The sequence below is a fragment of the Bos taurus genome, chromosome 5 (genome assembly GCF_002263795.3).
Source record: "Bos taurus isolate L1 Dominette 01449 registration number 42190680 breed Hereford chromosome 5, ARS-UCD2.0, whole genome shotgun sequence".
Classification (NCBI taxonomy): domain Eukaryota; kingdom Metazoa; phylum Chordata; class Mammalia; order Artiodactyla; family Bovidae; genus Bos; species Bos taurus.
Genome location: NC_037332.1, coordinates 97,310,980 through 97,337,617, shown reverse-complemented (window position 1 = coordinate 97,337,617; position 26,638 = coordinate 97,310,980). Strand labels below are relative to the sequence as shown.

The window sequence follows — 26,638 nt, the reverse complement described above, 5'->3', positions numbered from 1 at the left end:
TGCATCATTTTTTTTTTTTTTTTGTGCCTAACAACCTTATGAGGTTGAGCTTCTTGTCTCATGAGTCGTCGTGCCTGGTGTCATCACGTAGCAGCAGAGAGGTTATTAGGACGTGCATGACAAGGATGGAGAACAGATCTTGAAATAACTACTTTCCCTTGGTTTTTCCTACAAGAATTCTAAAAGTGTACAAAATGCACCATGAATGTTTGTCTTTTTTCTTCCTACCCTGCACCATTCTGGATTCAGCCAGTCAGCAAATGTTTACCTTTGAGGTTTCTATGCCATAGTGTGCATCTGATGTACCCATGAAAGGATGAAGATGACGGCAGTAGACTGTTAGCTCTGACACGCGTTCCCTGTCCAAGGTGGAGCCTGTGACACAGGCTGAAGACTCAGCATTTCACCTTGAGCTGAACCCTCTGATGGGAGGCCAGCAGGCCAGGCTCCACTATGGCCTCCCTAACCCCTTGGACGTGCTACAGAGAGAAGTCCCTTCTCATGTTTATGTATAAACAGGTACCAGTTTTGATTTTATTTCATCATATTAACATTCATGACACATCAGAATGAGAAATGCACAATTGTAACCATTCAACAGCTTGCCTTACTCCAAAAGAACACTATATTCATATTAAACATTTGTACATCTTCCCACCCAACTTTACAAATGTCCTAAACCATTTTCCAGCATTTCTCACATCGAAGTCTAGTTCTGCTGTTTAATATCACCATTCTGTATCATCTGGTAGGCTCCAGCGCTCCCCCTCCGATTCACGGTGCAGAGAACCAGCCACCCGGGGCCATGGACACCCATGTGGCTCCAGGGCTGGCTCCTCAGCTGGGAAGTCTCCAGATTATTTGACATTAGTGACCAAGAACTAAAAGCTGTAGCACAGGACCACACTGGTCACAGGAAGGAAGGGGACCATGGCCAAGAGAAATCCTGAAGGTTGGAAGGCCAGTTCAGCCCAAAGATCTCAGTAAAACCAAATCCCACAACCTTCCTGAAACATACAGCACTGGAGCCACTGCTTTCACGTCTCAAAAATGTTCCACAGTTGTGACCAGACTCTGGAAGCTGGGAGCTGTTACACGGTTGGTGCGTGTGTACATAACACATCAAAAATCAATGTGTGAAACCTTGATAATTGGGTCTGATTACACCCAGAATTTGCATGTACAGAGAAAAGCTAAACTTAGCAGAACCTTTCCAGTATGGTAACAATGCACTCCCTACAGTTTACTCACTCCATTTTACACCCAGATCACAGCCCATTATTTGTGCATAACCAGTTATGTTCTATGAAGCTCAGAATTGTCACGATCAAGTCAGTTTTGAATCATGTCATTCTATGCTGGTTTTAGCAGTCACCGTAAGAAACATGAAGTCACATCCGACTCAAAGGACTGTCCATTTCTCACACGTAGAAAAACCTGAGATATGAGTCAGCAACTAGCTACACTTACAGTAAAGAACAACACGAACACCCACCCACCACCCTTGGAAAAAAAAAAAAAAGCTGCTGACGTGAATTAAGGCTTCAAAACAGGACCAGACTGTAGCTGACAAAACTCAAGCCAGGAAATTTAAAAGCAGGTAAGTACTATCACTGTTTACTTGTTCTAATCACCTAGTTTCAGCTGCCAGGGTTGATTCCATACAGTGATTGTAGGTACGGACTGAGACCACTTGGTCCCGCTCCATTTTGGTGTCCCTTCTACTAAAAAATGCCGGGGGTAGTTTGAGAATAGTGTGGGTGTGTCTTTCCATTCTGTTTGCGATGAAACAAAATTTGTCCGCCTCCTCCTCACCTTTCTATACTGTTTAGTTCTGAGCATTCCTGGCTTACGAAAGCCTCTCAGCCCTAGCAGTATGAAAGCCTAAGGAAATCGTAGAAAATACCACCTTCATCACATGCTAAGGGGGAAAAAAAACCCACTGAGAAAATAACAGCTGCCTGCTGCTCCTCAGTAGTTTGATCTTCTTATCCTTCCACAGTTTTCTGCCTCTTGGTAGTTTGCAATAAAATTCCACTTTATTGTTCCATTTTCACAAAATACCTCTGTGCAGTGAAACCAAAATAGAAAATACCTAGCATGGCTGAGACCTTGAAGGGGGTGCTGCTCTGCTACCAAATAAATTCACATCTGGCTTGAAACCAGGTTAGTTCCCAAGATTAACAAGCCCATCTTGAACAGTTCTTTTGATTTAGAAAGAGGGAGGTAGACTCATTTAGCCTCCCAACATTAGCTTAATCATGATGCTGCCAGATTCCTGGCTGTTCAGTTGATCTCAGATAGCTTCACCTTCCTTCTTCACAAAGCCGAGAAGAGGAGCCGGACCACTTCCATCCAGGCCTAACTGGAAATGCCTGCAGAGGCCGTCTGAATTGGTGAAAAAGTGTGACTAGCTACCTACCTGTTCACAATGCCTAGAAACCGGGCCACCAGACCTGGTAGTGGTGAAAGCCCCGACTTTGTCTGAGGTACTGGGGTTGCTCTAAAGTAGGTCTTGGCAAGGCCCCCTAATGGTCGGTCAGCAGAATGACGCTGGCCAGCTCAGCGGCTGGCGGGTGCGCTTGGATCTGTGCATCAGCTTTGGACATGATGGTTCCTTGTGGATTTACCATTAGGTTTTGTTCCTAACGGGGTCTCCCCGCCCGACCCACAGGCTGGCTCAGTCTCAGCGCTAAGGTGCACTACGGAAGGGACCAGACAGGACTAGGATCTGAGATCTCTTTGTAGCACAACAAGAGAACGGAGGGGGCTTCCGTCCTCCAACTCCAAGTAGAACTCAATCTAGTACGAACGGGAGGATGTGCAATCCATTGCATAGAACTGTGTCACGTGTCTGGGGGAAAGCTGGCCTGGGCCCTTCCATTTGTATTGAGAGAAGTATTAGCTGCTCTCTCAACTGCAGATGTTACAAAAGAATGGTGTGGATCCATGTGTTGTTTTTACACCATAGCTCCATTTTCCAAAAATATATATGTACATATATATATTTCAGATTTACAGGGAATTAGTTTTCGTGAACAAGACAAGCCCTGTCCACGGGAGTCACAAGTGTCCTCCTGCTCAGGAGACCTCGATGATTTCCATGCTGCCTGAAAAGCTTGACTGGCTGCCCACCTTGCCCAGTTCCTCCCGCGACCGGTTCTCGGACCTGATGCTCTCACCGAACTCCATCTGGCAGCTTCGACGCTTGAACTGCTTCTCGAAGGGGCTCTCCTCGTGCCAGCTGCGCCGGGAGTCGGCCCTGTCGCCGGGCTTGTGGCGCCGGCGCACCGAATGCCCGGGGTCCCCGCTGCACGTGGGCAGCTGACTGCAGCTGAAGGCAGGGTGGCCCGTGCGGCCCCCGTAGATGGCCGAGGCCGAGTAGAAGTGCGGGGGCTCTGGCGCAAAATACCAGCTCTTGGTCAGGGCCGGGGCGGAGGTCTGGGGGGCCAGGAGATCCGAGTGCCAGCCCTCCAGGCCCAGCCCCGTGGCCGAAGTGGCCAGGTGCTGCTGGCTGGCCGAGAGGCCGAAGAGGAAGCGGGGCTGCCCGCGGTCCTCCACGCTCCCGCTGCGGTGCAGGGGCGACCACAGGGGCCTCCCCGGCCGGGGCCGCGCACCCTGGCCGCTGCCGTCAGAGGGCCGGGGCGGCGGGGCCTCCTCACTGTCCGGGCTGGCCTCCGGCGTCTGCTCCGACACCTCCTGCACCGGAGAGAACTGGCAGGGCTTGCCCGCGCCTTCCAGGCTGGAGGCGGCGGGCTTGTAGAGCTCCAGGGCGGCCTCGGGGGATGAGAGACCGCCGGGCGTCGGGGTCACCGACTTGATGTCCAGCGAGAAGGAGCGCTTGAGGCGGCCGCTGTCCTCCAGCCTGTCTGGGGGCAGGTGGAGCCCGTTGAGTGCCTGGACCAGGGGGCCGTCGTCGGGGGCCGTGCTGGGGGGCGCAGGCCGGGGCCCCGCCCCCTCGGAGAGAGCGGGAGCCGGGCGGCCGTGGGGCGGCCCCGGGGGCAGCTGGCTCCCCTGTGCGCCCTCCACGGGGCCGGGCCCGGCGACTGACTCGCTTGGCTTCTCCAGGGGCAGCAGCTTCAGTTTGCTCTTGGGCCCAGCGGCCCCAGTCTGGCTCTTAATCCTCTTCTCGTAGTCTAGGAGCTGGCCCAGGAAATTGAAGTTGGGAGATATAGTAGGTCTTTTTTCTTTCACAAATCTGTGAGGAGAGGGAAAAACCAAAAAGGCTTGAATCTGACAGCTGACCTGTTAAAGTGATTAAGCTACAGTAAGTGAAGAGGTGAGACATAATTATCAGAGGTCCTCCCAAGACCTTCGGAAGATGGCTGGTTTAAAAGTTCAGGGAGCGGGTGGAGGGGGAGGTGAGGGCCTCTGCCTTGGGGAGCTTTGCAGGACGACCCTGAGGATGTTAGAAAGCAGGGAGCCCAGCCCCAAAAGTTCTAGGTTCGTCCTCCCTGTTTTCAAGGACTCAAGGGCTCCAGTGGGGCTTCCCTGGTTAGTTCCGCTGGTAAAGAATCCACCTGCAATACAGGAGACCCTGGTTCGATTCCTGGGCTGGCAAGTCTCCTTGGAGAAGGGATAGGCTAACCACTCCAGTTTTCTCGGGCTTTCCTAGTGGCTTAGATGGTAAAGAATCCGCCTGCAATGCAGGAGACCTGGGTTCGACCCCTGGTTTGGGACAATCCCCTGGAGGAGGTCTGGCAACCCACTCTAGTACTCTTGCCTGGAGAATCCCCGTGGAAGGAGGAGCCTGGTGGGCTATAGTCCATGGGGCCATAAAGAGTCGCACACGACTGAGCGACTTCAGCATGCGCAGTGTTGCCAGCGCAGCTGGTAAGAGATGATTCTTTCCTTACCACCTAGGACACCCTCACCCCTACCCTGCCCCAGCACTGGTGTTCCCATCAGAAGTATAGCTTAACAGCCATGCCACCTTCAACTTACCAATGTCAGAGTCCCCACAGTGACTTCGAGACATTTCACATTTTTAATTAATGACCAAAAGAGAGAGGGTATCAGATGGCCAGAGCATCAAAGCACACACTTCCCAGTTCCCTGCTCTTTGTATTTAATGGGACAGAATAACCAGTCACACAGTGGACTCTGTCTGCTCAGCATGTTAATGCACTCTAATAAGAGTATTAGCTCAATCAGCCCTCAAAACTACCCTCCATCACAGAGGTACATACAGTCCTTATGTGAATTGCCCCAGTCACACAGTTATTAAAGTATGGGGCTGGGATTCAAAACCAGGTCTAACATCTGGATTCATTCCTGTAGCCACCTTGTTAGAAGAGTCACCAAGGGATCAAAACTAGTAGTAAACAGCTTTTCCATTTCATTGCAGAAACAAAGACTCAGAAATAGTAGATACATTCTTTAGTGGCCCCTGACTGTGGCCCCTGACTCTCACGGACATGCCTCAGAAGATGAAGGAGTGAAACTACCCTAAGAATTTAAATAAGGAAGGAAAGATAAAACTCAAAAATAAACTCCTTAGAAATATGTAACCTAAAGCAAATTAACAAAGCCAGAAATAACTGGCTCAACTGTGACAAGTGTAAATACAGAGTCTTCATGCTAAGACCCCCATGAGGATATGAGGGTGCCTTTCCTGCTGGTTTGTGTGGCATTCAGGAGGACCTTGGGGGGCTAAGCCACAGGGGAGGACCTGCCTCCCTACTTCCTGCCTCCCCACTTCCTTCCGCCAGTGAGAAGCTGTTCGAGTAGCTCATTTCTTTGTTCCAAATTTTCCAATTTGAGAAAAAAAATCCTATTGTTACAACAGGCCTGGTTCTGTGTGCATGTATTTATTGATCCGTTATCACATGGAGACTATCCACCTCTATCCAACAAGATGCACAGAGGGCTCTGCTTCATACGCCCCTCAACACAACCACAGTCCTTGGTGCTGCTGGCATTGGCTGCCTTCTGTCTGGAGAATGAGACTGGGGGCAACCCAGTCAAAACGATACACTGCAAAATCTGGGCAAGTCTATGGACGGCCACATGCAAATCAAGGGGTTAGAACACACCCTCACATCATACATAAAAAATAAAATGGCTTAAAGACTTAAATATAAGACATGACACCATAAAACTAAAAGAAAACACAGGCAAAACATTCTCTGACATAAATTGTACCGATGTTTTCTTAAGACTGTCTCCCAAGGTGATAGAAATAAAAACCAAAATAAACAAATGGGACCAATCAATCTTAGGAGCTTTTGCACAGCAAAGGAAACCATAAAACAAAAAGACAACCAAGGAATGAGCGAAAATATTTGCAAATGATGTGACTGACAAGGGCTTAATTTCTAAACTATACAAACAACCCAATCAAAAAATGGGCAGAAGACCTAAATATTTCACCAAAGAAGACATACAGATGGCCAATGGGGACATGAAAAAGATGTCTGCCATCGCTAATTAGACACGCAAATCAAAACTACAGTGAGATATCACCTCCCACAAGTCAAAATGGCCATCACTGAAAAGTCTACAAATAATACATGCTGGAGAGGTTATGGAGAAAAGGGAACCTTCTTACACTGTTGATGGGAAGGTAAACTGGTGCAGCCACTATGGAAAACAGTACAGAAGTTCCTCAAAAAACTAAAAATAGAGTTGCCATATGATCCAGCAATCCCACTCTTGGGCATATACTCCAACAAAAGTATAATTTCAAAAAGTACATTCACACCAGTGTTCACAGCAGCACTACTCACAATAGCCAAGACACGGAAACAACCTAAATGTCCACCAACAGATGAATGGATAAAGAAGATGTGCGCGCGCACACACACACACACACACACGAATATTACTCAGCCATGAAAAAGAATGAAATAATGCCAGCAGCAGCAACATGGGTGGTCCTAGAGATTATCATACTAAGTGCAGTCAGAAAGAGAAATACCATATGCTGTCACTTCTATGTGGGATCAAAAACACAAATGAACATATCTACGAAACAGCAACAGACATAAGCACAAACCTGTGATTGCCAAGGGGGAGGAAAGTGGGGGAGGGAAAGACTGGGAGCTTGGGGTTAGCTGGTGCCAACTATTATATATAGGCTGGATGAACAACAAGGTCCTTCTATATTCAATATCCTGTGATAAACCATAATGGAAGAGAACATAAAAAAGAATATGTGCCTGCATAGCTCAATCACTTTGCCACATAGCAGAAATTACCAACACTGTAAATCAATTATACTTCAATAAATATTAAAAAAAAAAAAAAAAACTGGGCTAGTCTAGATTGTGAATGGCGTTTGACAATTATTTGGTTTTATACTTACATATACTGGACTTTATCCTCAGTGATAGCGAGAGAGAGTCTGAAGCACAGTAGGAATTCTATAATGAGTATTCTCCTGGAGCATTTTTTCTCATGTGTAAATTAGAACAAATGATATTTCTCCAACTAGGGAAAGATCTCTAGATTTGCTGTTTCTTAAACTTAAAAAAAACTCAGGGCTTCCCAGGTGGCTCAGATGGTAAAGAATCCGCCTGCAGTGCAGGAGACCCAGGTTCGAACCCTGGGTCATGAAGATCCTCTGGAGAAGGGAATGGCAACCCACTCCAGTATTCTTGCCTGGAGAACCTCATGGGCAGAGGACCCTGGCGGCCCACAGTCCATGGGGTCTCAAAGAGTTGGACTTGACTGAGCGTCTAACACACTTCACTTTTTTCAAACTCAATAAAGCAGCTGAGGATGAACTTCATACATGGGAGGGTAGAATTAGTGCTAAATTATAAAAATACATTTTTCTCCAATCTTTAAACATTTAAAAATCAAGTCACCTGTAGAGTGTTAACTAAAATAATTGTGGTTACCCACTCGTATCTCCTGAGGATTCAGGTCAAAGGAGAAGCCACTCACATAGGGCATGTTCCTGCCCTCACCTGTAAGCTTCATCCAAGGACATATCCATCCTCTTCATGATGTAGGCGATGGCGATGGTGGCGGAGCGGGAGATCCCCGCCAAGCAGTGCACGAGAACACATCCATTGGAGGCTTTTGCTTTCTCTGTAGGAGTCAAATTCAGAAAAGATCACTAACAACTTTGTTCAGCAGTGAAACGGTGTTTCCATTTACTCACACAATGTCCTTCACCTGCTGATGCAAAGTAAAGCCCCTCTCTTGATACTTAGCTATTTTTCCTTTCAATACTCTTTTAAGGAGGTAGGGGAACATGATTTCCCCACCATTTTCACAGAGAACAGAGAAGGTCCCCACATGTGTTAATAAGCAAGTTGTCCCTAATCCAGGTTACCTCTCATTCAATACATTTCACTGCATTTTTTATATTATGTATCATTTTAATTACTCTCCCTGAGTATAAATCATAGATTATGATCACATGATTCTACTTGCCTGGCATAGAAAACTTCAGAAATACAGAATAGTATAAAAGAAAATAACATCCAAAATCCTATGATTTTAGCTAATATTCTGTTTACCCATGTTGTCTGACACTTCAGCTTTTTGCTAATTATGTAAGAGACCTTTTTCTAGTTTTGAGGAATCAACTGACATATAATGTTGTATTTTAGGTGTATGACCTAATAATGATTTAAACATATGAGATTAAATTTTAAAAGCACTTTTTCATTTTAAACATATGTAATACACATTACTGTGTAAAAAGCAGGGCGCTGGGGAGGGGAGAGACCTAGTCACAGTGACACGACATCAAATGTAAAAGATGCCACGTCAAGAACTTTAAATGCCAACTCAGAACCCATCTTCCTCATAGAAAAGAGTTTCCCCATTTTTCTCCAGGAGACTTTGTGCTACGACATAAAGTGGCTCACTGAACTTTATTTGCTGAACTCATGGAGAAACCATGTGTGCACCGTGAATCAGGTTTCATAAGTCACTTTAATGAGGACCAAGGGAACTTTGACCTCTGAGGTCATACTGTCACACTGCGTCATGCTAATTGCCCGTAACATGGTAGGACTCTGTTAGAACCAAGAACCAAGTAAATTCAATCTCACAGTCCTGCCACCTCTCACTGTAGATGAGCTTTAAAAGCTTTCTCGTGGGTAAGGATGAAGTTACCCCAGAGCCTGGAAGCCACCACCATTTCAGTCGGTACTATGCCTGCCTCAGTTCTGAACAGTTTTCCTGTGTGCTTACCTGCTGCCATCAACTTCCCTTTTCATTCCTGTTTTCACTGATTAACTACCAAAAGTTTACCAAGCCTTATGTTAATATTCTTGTAATTAACAGGTATCCCAGGGACTCTGCTCTGGCAGTTGAATAATACAAGGCCACTCCAGCCTCACCACCTCTGTTATACATATTACAAACATCTAACCTACATGATGTATTATTTGTTATGTACAGAACACTGAAGGGCTTTGAGGTAGAACATGAACAATCAAGCAGCCTCCCTTTAAATAGAGAAATCAAACACAATAAAACAATAACAAAGGGATACAAGACAGCATTGAAACAAAGAAAGAAGGACACACTGTACAACATAACGGTACATAAACGCATGTCCACAAAGTCCACGGCTCCCTGGGCCTCCACAGCTCTCTTCCTCCTCTTTACTAGGCAGTATTTAGCCTAGACTGCTCTTAGTACCTCCTTTTTAACCTTGGCTACTGAGAAGCTCAAAGCCAAGGTTTTCACTCAATGTCAATAAGGAACTCTGATTCGGATTTTACTGTACTTTTGCTAGCCACGTATTACTTGGTTCTTGATCTTCCATCTCATTTTAATGGTGATATGGGTGAATGTGTGTTACCTTCTGGTCCCAACCTCTTCCTGTAAGCTGCTTCAAATTCTTACTGGAAATAGGCTGGCTTGAAATATTTTTAATATTTTTTTAATGTTGACAGTATTCTCTCATTTTTAATAATTATCTCAGAACTAGACTCGAAGGGCCGAGAAGGGTTTTGCTTCTAACACTCTCCCAAAGTACTGAACACTGAGCACACAGTATAAACCCTGTATACACAGGCTGGCTGGCCGATACATATTTTAAAAGGTAATCTTCATAAAAAAATTGAAAAATGCAAGGAGGAAATAAAGTGATGATGATAACAGATGCGTTAGGATGTTGAGGGTATAGGTTTCCTCTTCTCTGTTTTTCAAATTTTCCGTGTGGTACTTACACTGCTTTTACAATTACAACTGTTTGGATGGTGCATTTTAAAAATCTAATTAAAAAGTGATTATATGAAGTGGAGCTCATTAGAATACATTTCTTATCAGAACTGTGTGCTAAGCTGAGTCTCTTAAGGCAAAGGAAGGAATGCCCATAGGCCTGGAGGAGAGAAGCCAAACATTCAACAAAGACCCACAGTGCGGCTGGACCACTGCTCAGAAGAGAGTCTTGCCTGGTGCATGCTGGATGGGAAGGGACTGAACAGGAGGTTCAGAGGTGGGGAGCAGCCACTGGAGAGTCTGGGAAACTCGGGCGAAGGACCCGAGACACTTAAATAGCCTCTGCAGGTGCTGAATAGGGGCAATAAGAAGGCATGGATGGGGAAAACTGGAAATTAAAACAAAAGCAGGTTGCCACTACAACAATCCAAGGATAAGAAAAAGATATATATATTTTTCAATTTTGCCTATTTTTTTCTTTTATCAATTCTAGGTTAAAAAAAAGGATGTGGGGGGTAGTTCAAGAGGGAGGGGACATATGTATATACCTATGGCTGATTCATGTTGATATCTTACAGAAACCTACACAATTCTGTAAAAGAATTATCCTTCAATTGAAAAACTAATTAATTAAAAAAAAGATAGCAAATGAAATGGATGAAGGGGAGAAGTTACAAAGGTGAAAATGGAGGAATAACTGAGGAGACAGAGTACACCTCTAAGAAAAAAAAAAGGCTTCTCATATAATTTTTTAATTCAGCTACTATTTAAGATCTGATAGAGTGCCTGATGAACTACGGACTGAGGTTCGTGACACTGTACAGGAGACAGGGATCAAGACCATGCCCAGGGAAAAGAAATGCAAAAAAGCAAAATGGCTGTCTGGGGAGGCCTTACAAATAGCTGTGAAAAGAAGAGAAGCGAAAAGCAAAGGAGAAAAGGAAAGATGTAAGCATCTGAATGCAGAGTTCCAAAGAATAGCAAGAAGAGATAACAAAGCCTTCCTCAGTGATCAATGCAAAGAAACAGAGGAAAACAACAGAATGGGGAAGACTAGAGATCTCTTCAAGAAAATTAGAGATACCAAGGGAACATTTCATGCAAAGACGGGCTCGATAAAGGACAGAAATGGTATGGACCTAACAGAAGCAGAAGATATTAAGAAGAGGTAGCAAGAATACACAGGAGAATTATACAAAAAAGATCTTCATGACCAAGATAATTATGATGGTATGATCACTCACCTAGAGCCAGACATTCTGGAATGTGAAGTCAAGTGGGCCTTGGAAAGCATCACTACGAACAAAGCTAGTGGAGGTGATGGAATTCCAGTTGAGCTATTCCAAATCCTGAAAGATGATGCTGTGAAAGTGCTGCATTCAATATGCCAGCAAATTTGGAAAACTCAGCAGTGGCCACAGGACTGGAAAAGGTCCGTTTTCATTCCAATCCCAAAGAAAGGCAATGCCAAAGAATGCTCAAACTACTGCACAATTGCACTCATCTCACATGCTAGTAAAGTAAAGCTCAAAATTCTCCAAGCCAGGCTTCAGCACTATGTGAACCGTGAAATTCCAGATGTTCAAGCTGGTTTTAGAAAAGGCAGAGGAACCAGAGATCAAATTGCTAACATACGCTGGATCATCGAAAAAGCAAGAGAGTTCCAAAAGAACATCTATTTCTGCTTTATTGACTATGCCAAAGCCTTTGACTGTGTGGATCACAATAAACTGTGGAAAACTCTTCAAGAGATGGGAATACCAGACCACCTGACCTGCCTCTTGAGAAACCTATATGCAGGTCAGGAAGCAACAGTTAGAACTGGACATGGAACAACAGACTGGTTCCAAATAGGAAAAGGAGTACGTCAAGGCTGTATATTGTCACCCTGCTTATTTAACTTATATGCAGAGTATATCATGTGAAATGTCGGACTGGAAGAAGCACAAGCTGGAATCAAGATTGCCAAGAGAAATATCAATAACCTTAGATATGCAGATGACACCACCCTATGGTAGAAAGTGAAGAGGAACTAAAAAGCTTCTTGATGAAAGTGAAAGAGGAGAGTGAAAAAGTTGTCTGAAAGCTCAACATTCAGAAAACGAAGATCACGGCATCTGATCCCATCACTTCATGGGAAATAGATGGGTAAACAGTGGAAACAGTGTCAGACTTTACTTTTTTTGGGCTCCAAAATCACTGCAGATGGTGACTGCAGCCATGAAATTAAAAGACACTTACTCCTTGGAAGGAAAGTTATGACCAACCTAGATAGCATATTCAAAAGCAGAGACATTACTTTGCCAAAAAGGTCTGTCTAGTCAAGGCTATGGTTTTTCCAGTGGTCATTTTTGGATGTGAGAGTTGGACTGTGAAGAAAGCTGAGCACCAAAGAATTGATGCTTCTGAACTGTGGTATTGGAGAAGACTCTTGAGAGTCCCTTGGACTGCAAGGAGATCCAACCAGTCCATTCTAGAGGAGGTCAGCCCTGGGTGTTCTTTGGAAGGAATGATGCTAAAGCTGAAACTCCAGTACTTTGGCCACCTCATGGGAAGAGTTGACTCACTGGAAAAGACTCTGATGCTGGGAGGGATTGGGGGCAGGAGGAAAAGGGGATGACAGAGGATGAGATGGCTGGATGGCATCACCAACTTAATGGATGTGAGTTTGAGTGAACTCCGGGAGTTGGTGATGGATAGGGAGGGCTGGCGTGTTGCGATTCATGGAGTCACAAAGAGTCGGACACGACTGAGCAACTGAACTGAACCGAACTGAACTATTTAAGAGCCAGTTACAAGTCGGACACTGTGCAAAGTGTTTATATGTATTATCTATTTTAATCTATACAATATCTTTATAAGGTATATACAGGTATACAATATACCTTATAAGATAAATACATTGTCTTCAGTCATCAGATCAGTAGACTAAGGAACAGAGAAATTTTAGTAACTCACCCAGAATCACTTAACTGATAACCAAGGGAGGCAGGACTCAAATACAGTTTGGCTCCAAAGTATATCCTCTTAATTACCTCCCTGTATTGCCTACAAAAGCCCTGAGTTTGCTGTGGGTGAAATGGGGCAGGAGTTGTACCAACAGCCAGCTGGCCTGGGGGCCTGGTCAGGGTCCCAGGCACAGACAGGCAACTGCGCTCACCTCTGCCTCCCTCTCCTAAAAGCAAAGGCAACACTCAAACCTGAGCCTTTCCAACAAACCCAGGAACTTACTGAAATTTAATCTGAATAATAAAAAGTATGAGCCTGTAAGTTACTAAGTCCTGTACGAGGGTACATCTTTATATTCTCTGCCATGACTAACCAAGGCTTTAAATGGCCTGGAGGAGACTAGCACCTCCAGTGAACACAGGCTGAATTCCACAGTGGGCTGGAGGTATTGCACTGGATGATCTGGGTGGGAAAAGGGTGGTGACCCTAACAGTAAATAGGGCCAAGCAAGTGAACTACTGGTGAGTAAAAATATCTTCAGATATACAATTACAATATATATTTGGGTATGTATCTCACCAACTTGGAACATAGTAAAGTTCCTTTTGTATGAATTAAAAGCGGCCAATAGCTCCCATGAAGTCGAAGAAAAGTAAGCTGGAGGCAAAGTTCTCTCTTTCCTACCAACCCTCCTAAAGCTTAGACACTGTCATGACTTAACAGAATCAGGTTTCTTCTGAATTTAGACTCTGAAACCGTACTTTTAGCTGAAACCAGAGCCAATTATCTCCAGATCAATGTGACATTTAATGGGAACATTAACTATAACTGTCGTCTTTCAAAGAGGCAAACACTGAATGATATGCTGAATACTTCCTATAAGTAGAATGGCGGGAAAAATTAATTACAGGAGTTTTGTTTGTTATGATTTTCATGCAAATTATCTAAGCCATTTACTGTCTGGTGTTTCACAGGATGCATGCCTATGGAAGAGGAGAAGTCTTGGCCATCTGAACTCTTGAGAAAAGGGGGATCTGTTTCAGAATTACCCTAAGTTCCAAAAGCGCTGTCTAGAAAATTCCTCTCACAGATGAAAGGATAGAGTGAGGGGCTTAATTTACATAGTTACATTGTTTAAAAGGAATCAGTTCTTTTTTTAAAAAAAACCTTTCGGTAACCAATTTAAGAGTATTTAATTATGGATGAGGGTGCTCCAGCTCATGACTAGGGGGAAAACCAACGAAAACTCCTCACATGGACATCAAGAGTCACACCTAGTCATGCTGCCCAGGAGCTACGAACCCATCTCGTTGGTTTAGCCATTTTCCATCAAAACCACATTTCAAGTAAACGTCACTGATTTCCTACCAGCAGACCTGATTTCAAGGCACCAAAAATGTCATAGCAGTGCCAGAAGCTGGGAATTGGGAGGCTCCAGGGCTGACGGGCCCAGTGAGCAGAACAAAGTACCATCCAGACCAGACCCTGTCACAGTCATCGCCAAGGACCGATCACACGAATGTGAGTGTGTGTGTTGGAATTTCATTAGACCCAATACTATTAATACTTGAAATTGCTGGCACACAGACGGAGGCTTAGGGATCTTGTGACATAAAAACTTTAAATGTAATGGGATTAGTTTCCACAGGACTGGGCTGTTCTCTGGGGAAAGCACAGCAGCAAGGCAGAAACAGGTTAAGGAATGCCACCAGCGTTTCCAAAAGTCTTTTATAGGATCTGATGAAGTGGGTGGCAAGTTTAATCCCAGAAAGTTTAACCCATTTTCAAACACTCGCAAATCTGTAATCAAAGATCCCACCAGGCTTAACCCTGGGAATGTTCGAGTTAGCTAAGATGTCACAAGGCCAGTCCCTTAGGGACAGCACAGCATACACACGTCACCTGGCCACTGAATGAGACAAGCAGCATCATGTCTGTTTTCAGACTTTTGAAAAAATCTGTGAAGTAGGTTCCTTTTCTCTAATGAGAGAAAAGGGGAGGAAAGGGTATACTCATACACGAGACTATAACCCAAAGGATTTGTAATACCACTTGAGCTACTTACCAATAAAATCCACTGATTTGTCCAACCACGGCAAAATTTTCTCACAAAAGCTATCATTCACAGGCACTCTCAGGAAATGAGATTCGGGGATAAAGTCAGGCTTGGGGCAGGTATTGCTGGCATTTAAAACATAACCAATCCCATTCTGTTGCATCAGCTCCTAGGGAAGGAAAGAACAATTAAAGTGATGTAATGTAATAGTATGATCACTTTTAAAGAGAAAAACTTAACATTAGGATTAAAATGACTAGTTTCCTTGAAGCGATTAGATTTCATTCAGTTGGTAAAATCCAAAAACCTAGCACAATGACACATGAAGACAAGTTTAAAGCAGAATTTTTAAAAACTGAAGTATAGTTAATTTATAACATTGTGTTAGTTTCAAGTGTACAGCAAAGGGATTCAGTTATACATATTACATATTCTTTTTTTATAGTTTATTACAGAATACTGAATTTAGTTCCCTGTGCTATACAGCAGGTCCTTGTTGTTTATCTATTTTACATATTTACATGTTAAACCCAAATTCCTCATCTATCTGCTCCCTCCCAGCTTTCGCTTCTGGTAACCAAAAGTTGTTTTCTTCATCTGTGAGTCTGTTTCTGTTTTGCATATAGGTTCATCTGTATCATTTTTCTTCGATTCTACATATAAGTGATATCAGATGATATGTCTTTCTCTGACTTCATTTAGTATGATAATGCCTAGGTCCATCCATATCGCTGAAAATAGCATTATTTCATTCTTTTTAATGGTTGAGTAGTATTCCATTGTGTGTATGTACATGTATATATATACACAAGCATTATATATATACATCACATCTTCTTCATCCACTCATTTGTTGAAGGGCACTTGGGTTGCTTCCATGTTTTGGCTATTGTCAATAATGCTACAGTGAATATTAGGGTGAATGTATCTTTTCTATTTATACTTTTCTCCAGATATATGCCGGGAGTGGGGCTGCAGGATCATATGGTTAGTTTTTTTAAGGAACTGCAATACCGTTCTCCATACTGGCTGTAACAATTTACCTTCTCAGCAACAGTGCAGGTATTATTTGTAGACTCTTTAATGCTGTCCATCCTGACTGGTGTGAGGTGATACCTCGTTGTTTGGATTTGCGTTTCTCTAATGATTAGCAATATGAACATCTTTCCATATACCTCCTGGCCATCTGCACGTCTTCTTTAGAGAAATGTCTATTTAGGTCTTATACCCATTTTTTAATTGAGCTGCTTTTTTGATATTAAGCTATATGAGCTGTTTGTATATTTTAGAAATTAATCCCGTCTGTGGCATCATTTGCAAATATTTTCTCCAGTCTGTAGGTTGTCTTTTCATTTTGTTTATGGTTTCCTTTGCTGTGCAGAAGCTTTTAAAAGTTTAATTAGGTTCCATTTGTTTGTTTTTATTTTCCATTACTCTAGAAGATGGTTCCAAAAAAGTATTGCTACAATTTATGTCTAAGTCTGTTCTGCCTATGTTTTCCTCTAGGAGTTTTATGGTTTTCAGTCTTAAATTTAATTCTTTAACCCATTTTGAGTTATTTTTGTTTATGGTGTTAGAAAACATTCTGATTTCATTCTTTTACATGAAGCTGTCTAGTTTTCCCAGTACCATTTATTGAAGAGACTGTCTTTTCTCCATTGTATATTCTTGCCTCCTTGGTCACAGATTAATTGACCATAAGTGTGTGGGTTTACTTCTGGGCTTTCTACCCCATTCCACTGATGTACATATCTGTTTTTGTGCCCTACCGTTTTGATTACTGTAAATTTGTAGTATAGTCTGAAGTAAGGGTGTACGAGTCCTCCAGCTTCATTCTTCTTTCACAAGATTGTCTTGGTTCTTCTGGGTCTTCTGTGTCTCTATACAAATTTAATTTTTTTTTGTCCGAGTTCTATGAAAAATGCCATTGGTAATTTGACAGGAATTGCACTGCATCTATAGATTGCCTTGGGTAGTATGCTCATTTTAACGATACTGATTCTTCCAATCCAAAGACATGGTATATCTTTCCATTTTTGCTGTGTGATTTCTTTCATCAGGATCTTACAGTTTTCAGAACACAGGTCTTTTCTCTGCTTAGGTAGGTTATTCCTGGGTCTTTTATTCTTTTTAATGCAATGGTTAGCGGTACTATTTCCTTAATTTCTCTTTCTGATACTCTGTTGTTAAGAGTATAGAAATGCAACCTATGTTTGTATAGTAACTTTGTATCCAGCAACTTTACTGAATTCATTGATGAGCTCTAGTAGTTTTCTAGTAACATCTTGAGGATTTTCTATCTATAGCATCATGTCATCTGCAAACAATGACAGTTTTACTTATTTTCCTATTTGAATTCCTTTTGCCTTCTTTGATTTCTGTGGCTAGGACTTCCAAAACAATGTTGAATAAAAATGGCAAGACTGGGCATTCTTGTGTTATTCCTGATCTTAGAGGACATGCTTTCAGCCTTTCACTGTTGACTATAATGTCAGGGGTCATATATGGCCTTTATTATGTTGAGGTATGGTCCCTCTATGCCCACTTTCAACACCCCCTCCTTTTTTGGTTGTGCTGTGGCATGTGGGGGGTGGATCCCACATTTCTTGACTAGGGATCAAACCTGTGCCCCCTGAAATGGAATTGCCCCACTCCAGTACTTTTGCCTGGAAAATCCCATGGACAGAGGAGCCTGGTAGGCTGTAGTCCATGGGGTTGCTAGAGTCGGACATGACTGAACAACTTCACTTTCACTTTTCACTTTCATGCATCGGAGAAGGAAATGGCAACCCACTCCAGTGTTCTTGCCTGGAGGATCCCAGGGACGGGGGAGCCTGGTGGGCAGCCGTCTGTGGGGTCGCACAGAGTCGGACACGACTGATGTGACTTAGCAGCAGCAGCAACCACTAGACTGCTAGGGAATTCACTTCATTTTTCAACGTTTTTGTATGCCTACTTTCCGAAGAGTTTTTTTTTTTACCCATAAACGGATGCTGAATTTTATCAAAAGCTTTTTCTGTATATGAGATACTCATGTGATTTTTATTCTTCAGTTGGTGAATGTGGTAGATATGGTATCTGCAGACACTGAAAAATCTTTGCATCCTTGGGATAAATCCCACTTGATCATGTTGTCTGAACCTTTTAATATATCGCTGGAGTCGGTTTGCTAGTATTTTGTTGAGGATTTTTGCATCCATGTTCATCAGTGATAAGTTTTTGTGTGTGATATCTTTGTCTGGTTTCGGTATCAGGGTGATGGTGGTGGACACAGAGAATGAGTTCAGAAGCGTTCCTTCCTCTGTAGTTTCTGAAATAGTTTCAGGATAGGTGTTAACTCTTCTCTAAATGTTTGTTAGAATTCACCTATAAAGTTACCCGGTCCTACACTTTTGTTTGTTGGGAGTTTTTACTGATTCAATTTTTAGTACTGGTAGTTGATTTGTTTATATTTTCTATTTCTTTCTGGTTCAGTCTTGGGAGATTGTACCTTTCTAAGAATCGGTCCATTTCTTTCAGGTTGCCCACTTCGCTGGCATATAGTTGCTCACACTAGTCTCTTAGGATCTTCTTATTTCTGTGGCATCAGTTGTAACTTCTCCTTTGTCACCTCTGATTTTATTGGTTTGAACTCGCTTCCTTTTTTTCTTATTGAGTCTAGCTAAAGGTTTATCAATTTTGTTTATCTTTTCAAAGAACCAGCTTTTATTCATCTTTTCTACTGTTTTTTTAGCCTCTATTTCATTTATTGGGCTTCCTGTGTGGCTCAGCCGGTAAAGAATCCGCCTGCAATGAGGGAGACCTGGGTTCAATCCCTGGGTTAGGAAGAACCCCTGGAGAAGGGAAAGGCTACCCACTCCAGTATTCTGGCCTAGAAAATTCCATGGACTGTACAGCCCATAAGGTCACAAAGAGTCAGACACGACTGATCGACTTTCACTTTCATTTATTTCCTCTCTGATCCTTATGCTTTATTTCCTTCTACTAACTTTGGGTTTTGTTTGTTCTACTTTCTCTAGGCATGAGGTCGCTATCTGAGACTTTCTGTTTCCTGAGGTAGCTTGCGTCACTATACATTTCTCTCTCAAAGCTGCTTTTGTTGTATTCCATAGGTTTTGGATCGCTGTTTTCATTTTCACTTCTCTCTGGGTTCTTTTTACTTTTCTCTGACTTTTTCAATGATCCATTGGTTGTTTAGTAGCATATTGTTTAGCCTCCACATGTTTGTTTTTCTGTAGCTTTTTCTTGTAGTTGATCTCTAATATTATAGCATTGTGGCTGGAAAAGATGCTTGATATGATTTAAGTTTCTTTACATTTATCAAGACTTTTTTTTAAATCGAGGCTTTAAAGCAGAACTTTTTAAGGGCAAAAAGACTGTTTAAAAAATCACACATCACTAATACGGTCAACTGTCTATTATCTTCGTTACTAGAGAAGTGGAACAAAGAATACAAAATTAAACCATGACAGTCTACTATGACTTCCCCCTCCTTGGCAACTATGTAAATTTATTATGACCATGTTAGATGTAATCCCCAAAATGCATGAATAAGTGCATTGATTTACAAGATTTGGAAGTATGCTAGAATACTTTTGTTTGTTTTGTACCGTGACTTCAGAACATATGCACACACAACATGAACATTTTCTTCCCGCACTGAACATGTTGGGAAGATACAGTCCTTCCCAACTGTTCTCTAAGATACAGTCCTGGGCCATCTCCTGGCTCTAAATACTCTCTCTGAAGGCTGACTATTTCCATGTCTCTACATGCTGATGACTCTTAAATAAACACACACACACACTTCAATTTTTGATCCATATTTCCAGCTGCTTCCTAGATATCTTTATTCAGATGTCCCTCAAAACTTTCAAACTCAGAAACAGCACATTCTCTTTCTCCCTTCTCTGCTCCAAATTCTTCTTTCCTCTCTGTAATCCAAAACTGGGTTTGGTAATAATATCCACCCAGACACTTGAGCTAAAAAATGGGATCCTTTCATCCCGTTTCTCTTCCTCACCACTCCCCTCCAAACGTGGTCAAACCTTTGCAGCATCAACGCCTCCCATCACCCCTTCTCTCTATTCTCAGGCACTGCTCAGCCAGCAGCCTACACCATGAGAGCAGAAAAGCTGCCACAGATCTCTTAAATTTGCAGTGTTCTCCTCTCCAAACCTGAACTGAACAACAACTACAGTATCCTTTCTTGTCATTAAACAGGGGCTGTGTGTTTTATGCACACTCATTTTCACCATGTCTCACTGCCCGCTCCTGTCCCATACAACCTTCAAATACCCAGCATACCATGTGCACCAGCCTTCCTCAATGTTGTTCACACCAGTTCCAAGAAGGCCCTATTCCTCCTGATGACTCTACCACTTTTCTGCTTTAACCTTCCTATGAACCCTTCTATTGGTGCATAATTAACCATTCTGTTCTCTGCTTGTCCAAAGGACTTTGGACATGCTATTAGTAAAATACAGAGCATACTGTGTTATCACTAGCAGATAATTCTTATATATCCTATTAAGCACTGAGATCTTGGACTAAACCTTGCTTGTTTTTCTACCTTTAGCACCAGGTACGTAGTTGTGGTCGGTATGTGTTTGTTCAACTATCATCCCTGTCTGCCATTTTCCAGTCAAGCCTATGACACACTTCATTTAGTCATCCGCTGCTGCCTCTCAGGAAATGTTTTCAGCCTGAAATCATTCTCTTCTCAGCAACCATGGTCACTTCTTTTCTAGGAACGCTACCCCCTCTACAAATCTTTTTGTTTGGTCATTTTCTTCCTTTTTTAGCCTCCTGCTAACTCCCTAATCCCTTCATTTACCACATTTGGCACAATGAATATATTCTGTTTTACATAAAAGGTAGACTGAGCAAATCCAGATCAGGTATGAAGCCCTCTCAACTGTGAGATAACAACGTCAAGAAGTAGTTTTTGGAGCTAAGCGAGCTCAAAGTGATTGACCCTCACGTTCAGAAGGTCTCAGGGGCTGCCGCGGGGCTAACAGTCGGGCTGTGACGATCTCAGTGTTTACTATGGCGACATCTGCACATGACTGAAGGTTTTCTGCCACCATCTGATCTCCAGTGTTCCCGACCAAGGGGCTGGAGATAAAAGCCTTTTGGGCCTTTCTCAACAATGCTCCTTAAAGAAAGGAATCTTTTTACATATCCTTCTCCTTTCTGTCAACAGCACTACAAAGCTTTATTAAATGAAAAGTAGTCCAACAGTAAAGACACAGGCGTTTCTGAGGAGAGAGGCTGACGTAGGCAATGTCACCCACTCTATACAACCACAAGACCACAGGCAGAGCTCACCGAAGACAACTCTGAGGTGTACCGAGTCGTAGCGAGCATCACGTACGATTTCCCCACAGAAAGACGGGAACCACGTGCACTTCTGACAAGCACCCACAGGACTTCCCTTGTGGTTCAGCTGGTAAAGAATCCACCTGCAATGCAGGTGCAAGCCCTGGGTTGGGAAGATCTCCTGGAGAAGGGAAAGGCTACCTACTCCAGTATTCTGGCCTGGAGAATTCCACGGACTGTATAGTCCATGGGGTCACGAGTCAGACATGACTGAGCAACTTTCACACTCTACAGAAATGACCACTTAACCTAAATTAAAAGAAAAAAAAAAAAAATCTGTAGGGCACCTTTGTTATAGGCCTATTAATAATATACTATTATGGCGCATGGTAGATATATAACAACATCCAACATGTTGAATGCCTACTATGTACCTGGTACTGTGCTAAACTTTTTTAGTTTTTTGATTTATTTATTTTCAGCTGCCCTGGGTCTTTGTTGCTGCACAGGCTTTCTCCAGATGTGGTGAGCAGGAGCTACTCCTCCTTGCAGTGTGCGGGCTTCTCACTGTGGTGGCTTCTCTTGTTGCAAAGCACAGGTTCTAGGCACATGGGCTTCAGCAGTTGCGGCTTGCGGGCTCTAGAGCACTGGCTCAGTAGTTGTGGAGCACAGGCTCAGCTGCTCCTCGGCATGTGGGATACTCCTGTACCGGGGATCGAATCTGGGTTCCCAGCATTGGCAGGCAGATTCCTAACCATTAGACTACCAGGGAAGCCCCGGTACTAAACTTTCAAATGGACTGTCTCACTGAATCCTCACAACCACCCTTTGACATGGGTACTATCATTATCCTCATTTTAAAAATGAAGACACCAAGACTTAGCAAGTTTACATGTTTCCAAAGTTACACAGCTACCAAGTGGTCCAGTGTCAAAAGTCAAATCCAAATATATTCATCTTTAGAATATGTCTTCTTTATTGCTGCAGTCCACTGAAGTTTTTTTTTAAAGCAAATTAGATGGACTAATGCTGACGCTAAAGCTTCAATACTTTGGCCAGCTGATATGAAGAGCTGACTCATTAGAAAAGACCCGAATGCTGGGAAAGACTGAAGGCAGGAGGAGAAGGGACGATAGAGAATGAGATAGTTGGATTGCGTCACCGATTCAATGGACGGGAGTTTGAGCAAGCTCCAGGAGATGGTGAAGGACAGGAAAGCCCGGCGTGCTGCAGTCCATGGGCTCACAAAGAGTCAGACACAACTGAGCGTCTAAACAACAAAGATGGAGCAATGAAGTGAAGTAACTAGCCTACACACATATTTTTATTGTTTAACCAAGTGAAGTAATATAGTTTCATCCTTTTTTACCCTTTTAAACTGTAACCAGTGAGAAAGTAAAGGAACACCCCTCTGGGCATGGTTCTTTCTGAACAGACTCTTGGAGTAACTCAGGACACTAGAAAGCTATCGAAGGAGACTCATCAGTTGCACTTTGCCTCTTTTTTCCCAACTGTTGCCTCAGTTGCAGCCACGGGCATCACAGCGTGGCCCTGCTGCCGGCATGCACATCTCCTGGCCTCAGGCAGGCTGCTGGGCGCCCAATGGGCATGGCTGAAACATGAAAAGGGGGCAGTTCTGACCTCATGGAAGAAACAGTCATCCAAGCCCACAACAGTTTATATCTCACCAATATTCTCCATGTATAAGACAGTATGCCATAAAAGATGCATGTAAGTAGTAGCTTTATTTATAACTGACATAAGAGAGACACACTTCCCTGGTGGCTCAGACAGTAAAGAATCCACCTGCAATGCAGGAGACCCAGGTCCAATTCCTGGGTCAGGAAGATCCCCTGGAGAAGGGATAGGCTACCCACTCCAGTATTCCTGCTTGGAGAATTCCATGGATAGAGGAGCCTGGTGGACTAAAGTCCATGGGGTCACAAACAGTCAGACACAACTGAGTGACTAACACTTTCTAAGGGAGAAGGGGACATTACTGTATTGAAATGAAGTGATAACAACTTAAATGCAAAATAAAATGAGAAAAAAAAAAGTGGCAGTTACTACGTCAGTAAAACTGAGTTAAAGGAGGAAATCACCAAAGATGTTACACACATACGTAAAACATTTTAATGCAAATAAATGTACACTAATTCACTAACTTCTGATGCAGGACCTTGGTGTTTTGGGTTTGTTTTTGTTTTTTCAATAGCTTAGCTGACTGGAGTTCTTTAGAAAATTACAACCAAACGCATCTACCACTTATAGTTTCCATTCTTTAAAGAGCAAGAACTAGTAAACTAATAAATCAGGACAGAATGTTCTAGATTTACAGCTGCCTTTCCCCATCTCTTAAGACAGAAAAAATACGTAGAGCAATTTGTTTTTCCTGAATCTTTTGAAAACATTTAGCTCAGAGCATAGACAAACAACTCTTTTCCCCCATTCATATTTCATTCATGTATGTGATACTTTCATGAATATACATCATTATAATAAGAAGTACATTGGCCTCTGTACAACAGTCTGAGAACAAACACAATTGCCTCCTGCTGAGCAGACTATTCAAATGGGGCAAGTAGCCCTGCAACAGCCCAGGGCCTGCTGCAGCTCAGGGCCCACTGCTGCCCAGGGCCCACTGCAGCCCAGGGCCCACTGCAGCCCAGGGCTCACTGCAGCCCAGGGCCCACTGCTGCCCAGGGCCCACTGCTGCCCAGGGCCCACTGCAGCCCAGGGCCCATTGCTGCCCAGGGCTCACTGCAGCCCAGGGCCCACGGTGGCCAGGAGGGGGGCTTCCACCTGGGCGGCCAAGCAGAGGGTCAGCAGCTGCTGTTAGCTGAGGAGTCACATGACTGTTCTGTTCCCTTCTCTGATTGTACTTATGGCCGGGCATGTAAGTGCCCAAGAGTGTGTCTTATGTCACAGTTCCTGAGAGCAGAACTGGGATGGAACCACAAGTGTGAAGAGTGTGTACGTATTACAAACTAATGATTATTTTTACTCACAGGTGAATGTGACTTCCTAAGGGGACAATAGAGGATGAGATGGTTGGATGGCATCATCAACTCTATGCACATAAGTTTGAGCAAGCTCCAGGAGTTGGTGATGGACAGGGAAGCCTGGCGTGCTGCAGTCCATGAGTCGTAAAGAATCAGACACAACTGAGTGACTAAACGCAACTGAACTGATGAGGAATTTATGTCATTCACTCAGTTTTGTTTCCATGTGTTGTGGAAAGCATACACAACTCAACAGTCCTTTGTCCCCTAGTTAAACAGAGGCTTCCAGAGAGCAGTCATCTTACTCTGTTTAATATTTAGCTCAACTTTGTGCTCAGTTAGCTAATACATGTTTCCTACGGATAACGTAATCTGTCTTCTTGGCCTTTCAGATACCCTTCGGACACCCTGGCCTCTGAGTTCTCTGAGCACCTCACCTTGACCACTCCCTCCCCGGGGCCTGGTCTGGTCTCTGCTGTTACCAGTAACCACAACCACATACAACCCACCACTGCAGGACTGCACCTCCTTCCCTCCAGCTTACTCTCCTCCACCACCATGGCTGGAGTCCCTCAGTCCCCTCAGGACCTACAATCTGTTGCTCCTACCATCTCTCCTCTGTCCTTCCACCTTACAACGTCTATCTTTCCTTCTGGGCCCAACTTAAATTCTGTGGTCAGTCATGACACAGGTGACCCTTGAGCAACTCAGGTTTGAACTGCGCAGGTCCATTTATGCATGGATATTTTTCAACAGTAAGTACTACAGTACTGGGCTCCCTAGGTGGCTCAGTGGTAAAGAACCCATCTGCCAATGCAGGAGACCTAAGAGACATGGGTTCGATCCTGGGTGGGGAAGATCCCCTGGAGGAGGGCATCTCCACTCCAGTATTCTTGCCTGGAGAATCCCATGGACAGAGAAGCCTGGCAGGCTACAGTCCATGGGGGTGCAAAGAGTCAGACATGACTGAAGTGACTTAGCTTGCATGCAGGCACTGCCGTATTGGAGAATCCGCCAGTGCTGAACTGGAGGACGCAGAGACCTTGCAGATGGGGAGGGCTGGCCATAAACAGTAAGAGGATTAACCCCTGCACTGCTCAAGAGACAGTTAGAATCCCTCCCTCACTTTCAACCTCAACTTTTTAATATTTTTTTTAGCCACACCAAGTGCAGGATCTTAAGTTCTCTGATCAGGGATGGCGCCGGTGCCCCCTGCAGTGGAAGCACAGAGTCCTAACTGCTGGGCTGCCAGGGAAGTCCCTCACCCTCGATTCCGGTGTCCCTCTGTCACTTCTTTGCACTCACTCGGCAAGATCACAATAAGTCTGGATAAATCTGTCTCACCCCCGAGCCTGCATCTGCACTGGGCAGCTGGACGGGCCTGAGAGAAACACTCAGCCACACTGCCAAGGGGGCCCCTTGGGTCCCACGCATCGGCAGACACCGTATTCCCTCAGTCTCCTGGCCTCCTCTCTGGACGCCGTTCCACCCCTTGCCCTTTCTCTTCCACCCTCCACACGCCCTCCCTCGCCCTCTCTCTCTGCTCGTGGATGATCTTGGTTCCTACTGCTCTGAGAAGATAGAAACCACTAGAAGCAAACTTTAATAAACTTCCTCTACCACCATCCCTTCTGCCAGCACACAGGTACAGTCCCAGGAAACTGAGAGCACAGCTCAGCGCGGGACTGTTCATTATCCAAATGATCTCACTGACCTCCCTCAGCTTTAGTTTCCTTACCTGAAAAATAGAGCTGATGACAACTATTCTGTAAAGCTATTATGAGGATGAAGTGACTTATGCACAATACACAGTCTCATTAAATGTTAGTTCCCTTACTTTCTCTTATTTTTTTAATTAAAAAAAAATTTTTTTTGGCTGTACCACACAACATGCCGGATCTTGGTTCCCCAACCAGGGATCAAACCTGGGCCCCTTGCAGTGGAAGTACGCAGTCTTAACCACTGGACCACTAGGAAGGAAGTCCCACCTAATCTTACTTTTAAAACAGTTAGTGGGAATATAAACTGGTGTAGCTACTATGGAAAACGGTATGGAGGTTCCTTAAAAAATTAAAAATAGAACTACCACGCGCTTAGTCGCTCAGTCATGTCTGATTCTTTCAACCCTATGGACTGTAGCCCACCAGGCTCCTCTGTCCGTGGGATTCTCCAGACAAGA

At 43.8% G+C, this 26,638-nt stretch overlaps 1 protein-coding gene across 1 annotated transcript in view; it reads right to left on the bottom strand.

Moving 5' to 3' along the window:
- Window positions 1-504: 504 nt before the first annotated feature.
- The window catches only part of DUSP16 (dual specificity phosphatase 16), a 93,801-nt gene continuing 67,667 nt past the window's right edge, over window positions 505-26,638 (bottom strand). Inside the window, exons 6-8 of the mRNA XM_024992619.2 lie at window positions 15,146-15,305; window positions 7,914-8,037; window positions 505-4,198 (exon numbers count right to left, since the gene is read on the bottom strand). Of these exons, the coding sequence (XP_024848387.1) occupies window positions 3,082-4,198; window positions 7,914-8,037; window positions 15,146-15,305 (1,401 nt within the window). The 3' untranslated portion in view covers window positions 505-3,081. The remainder of the gene's footprint in view (window positions 4,199-7,913; window positions 8,038-15,145; window positions 15,306-26,638) is intronic.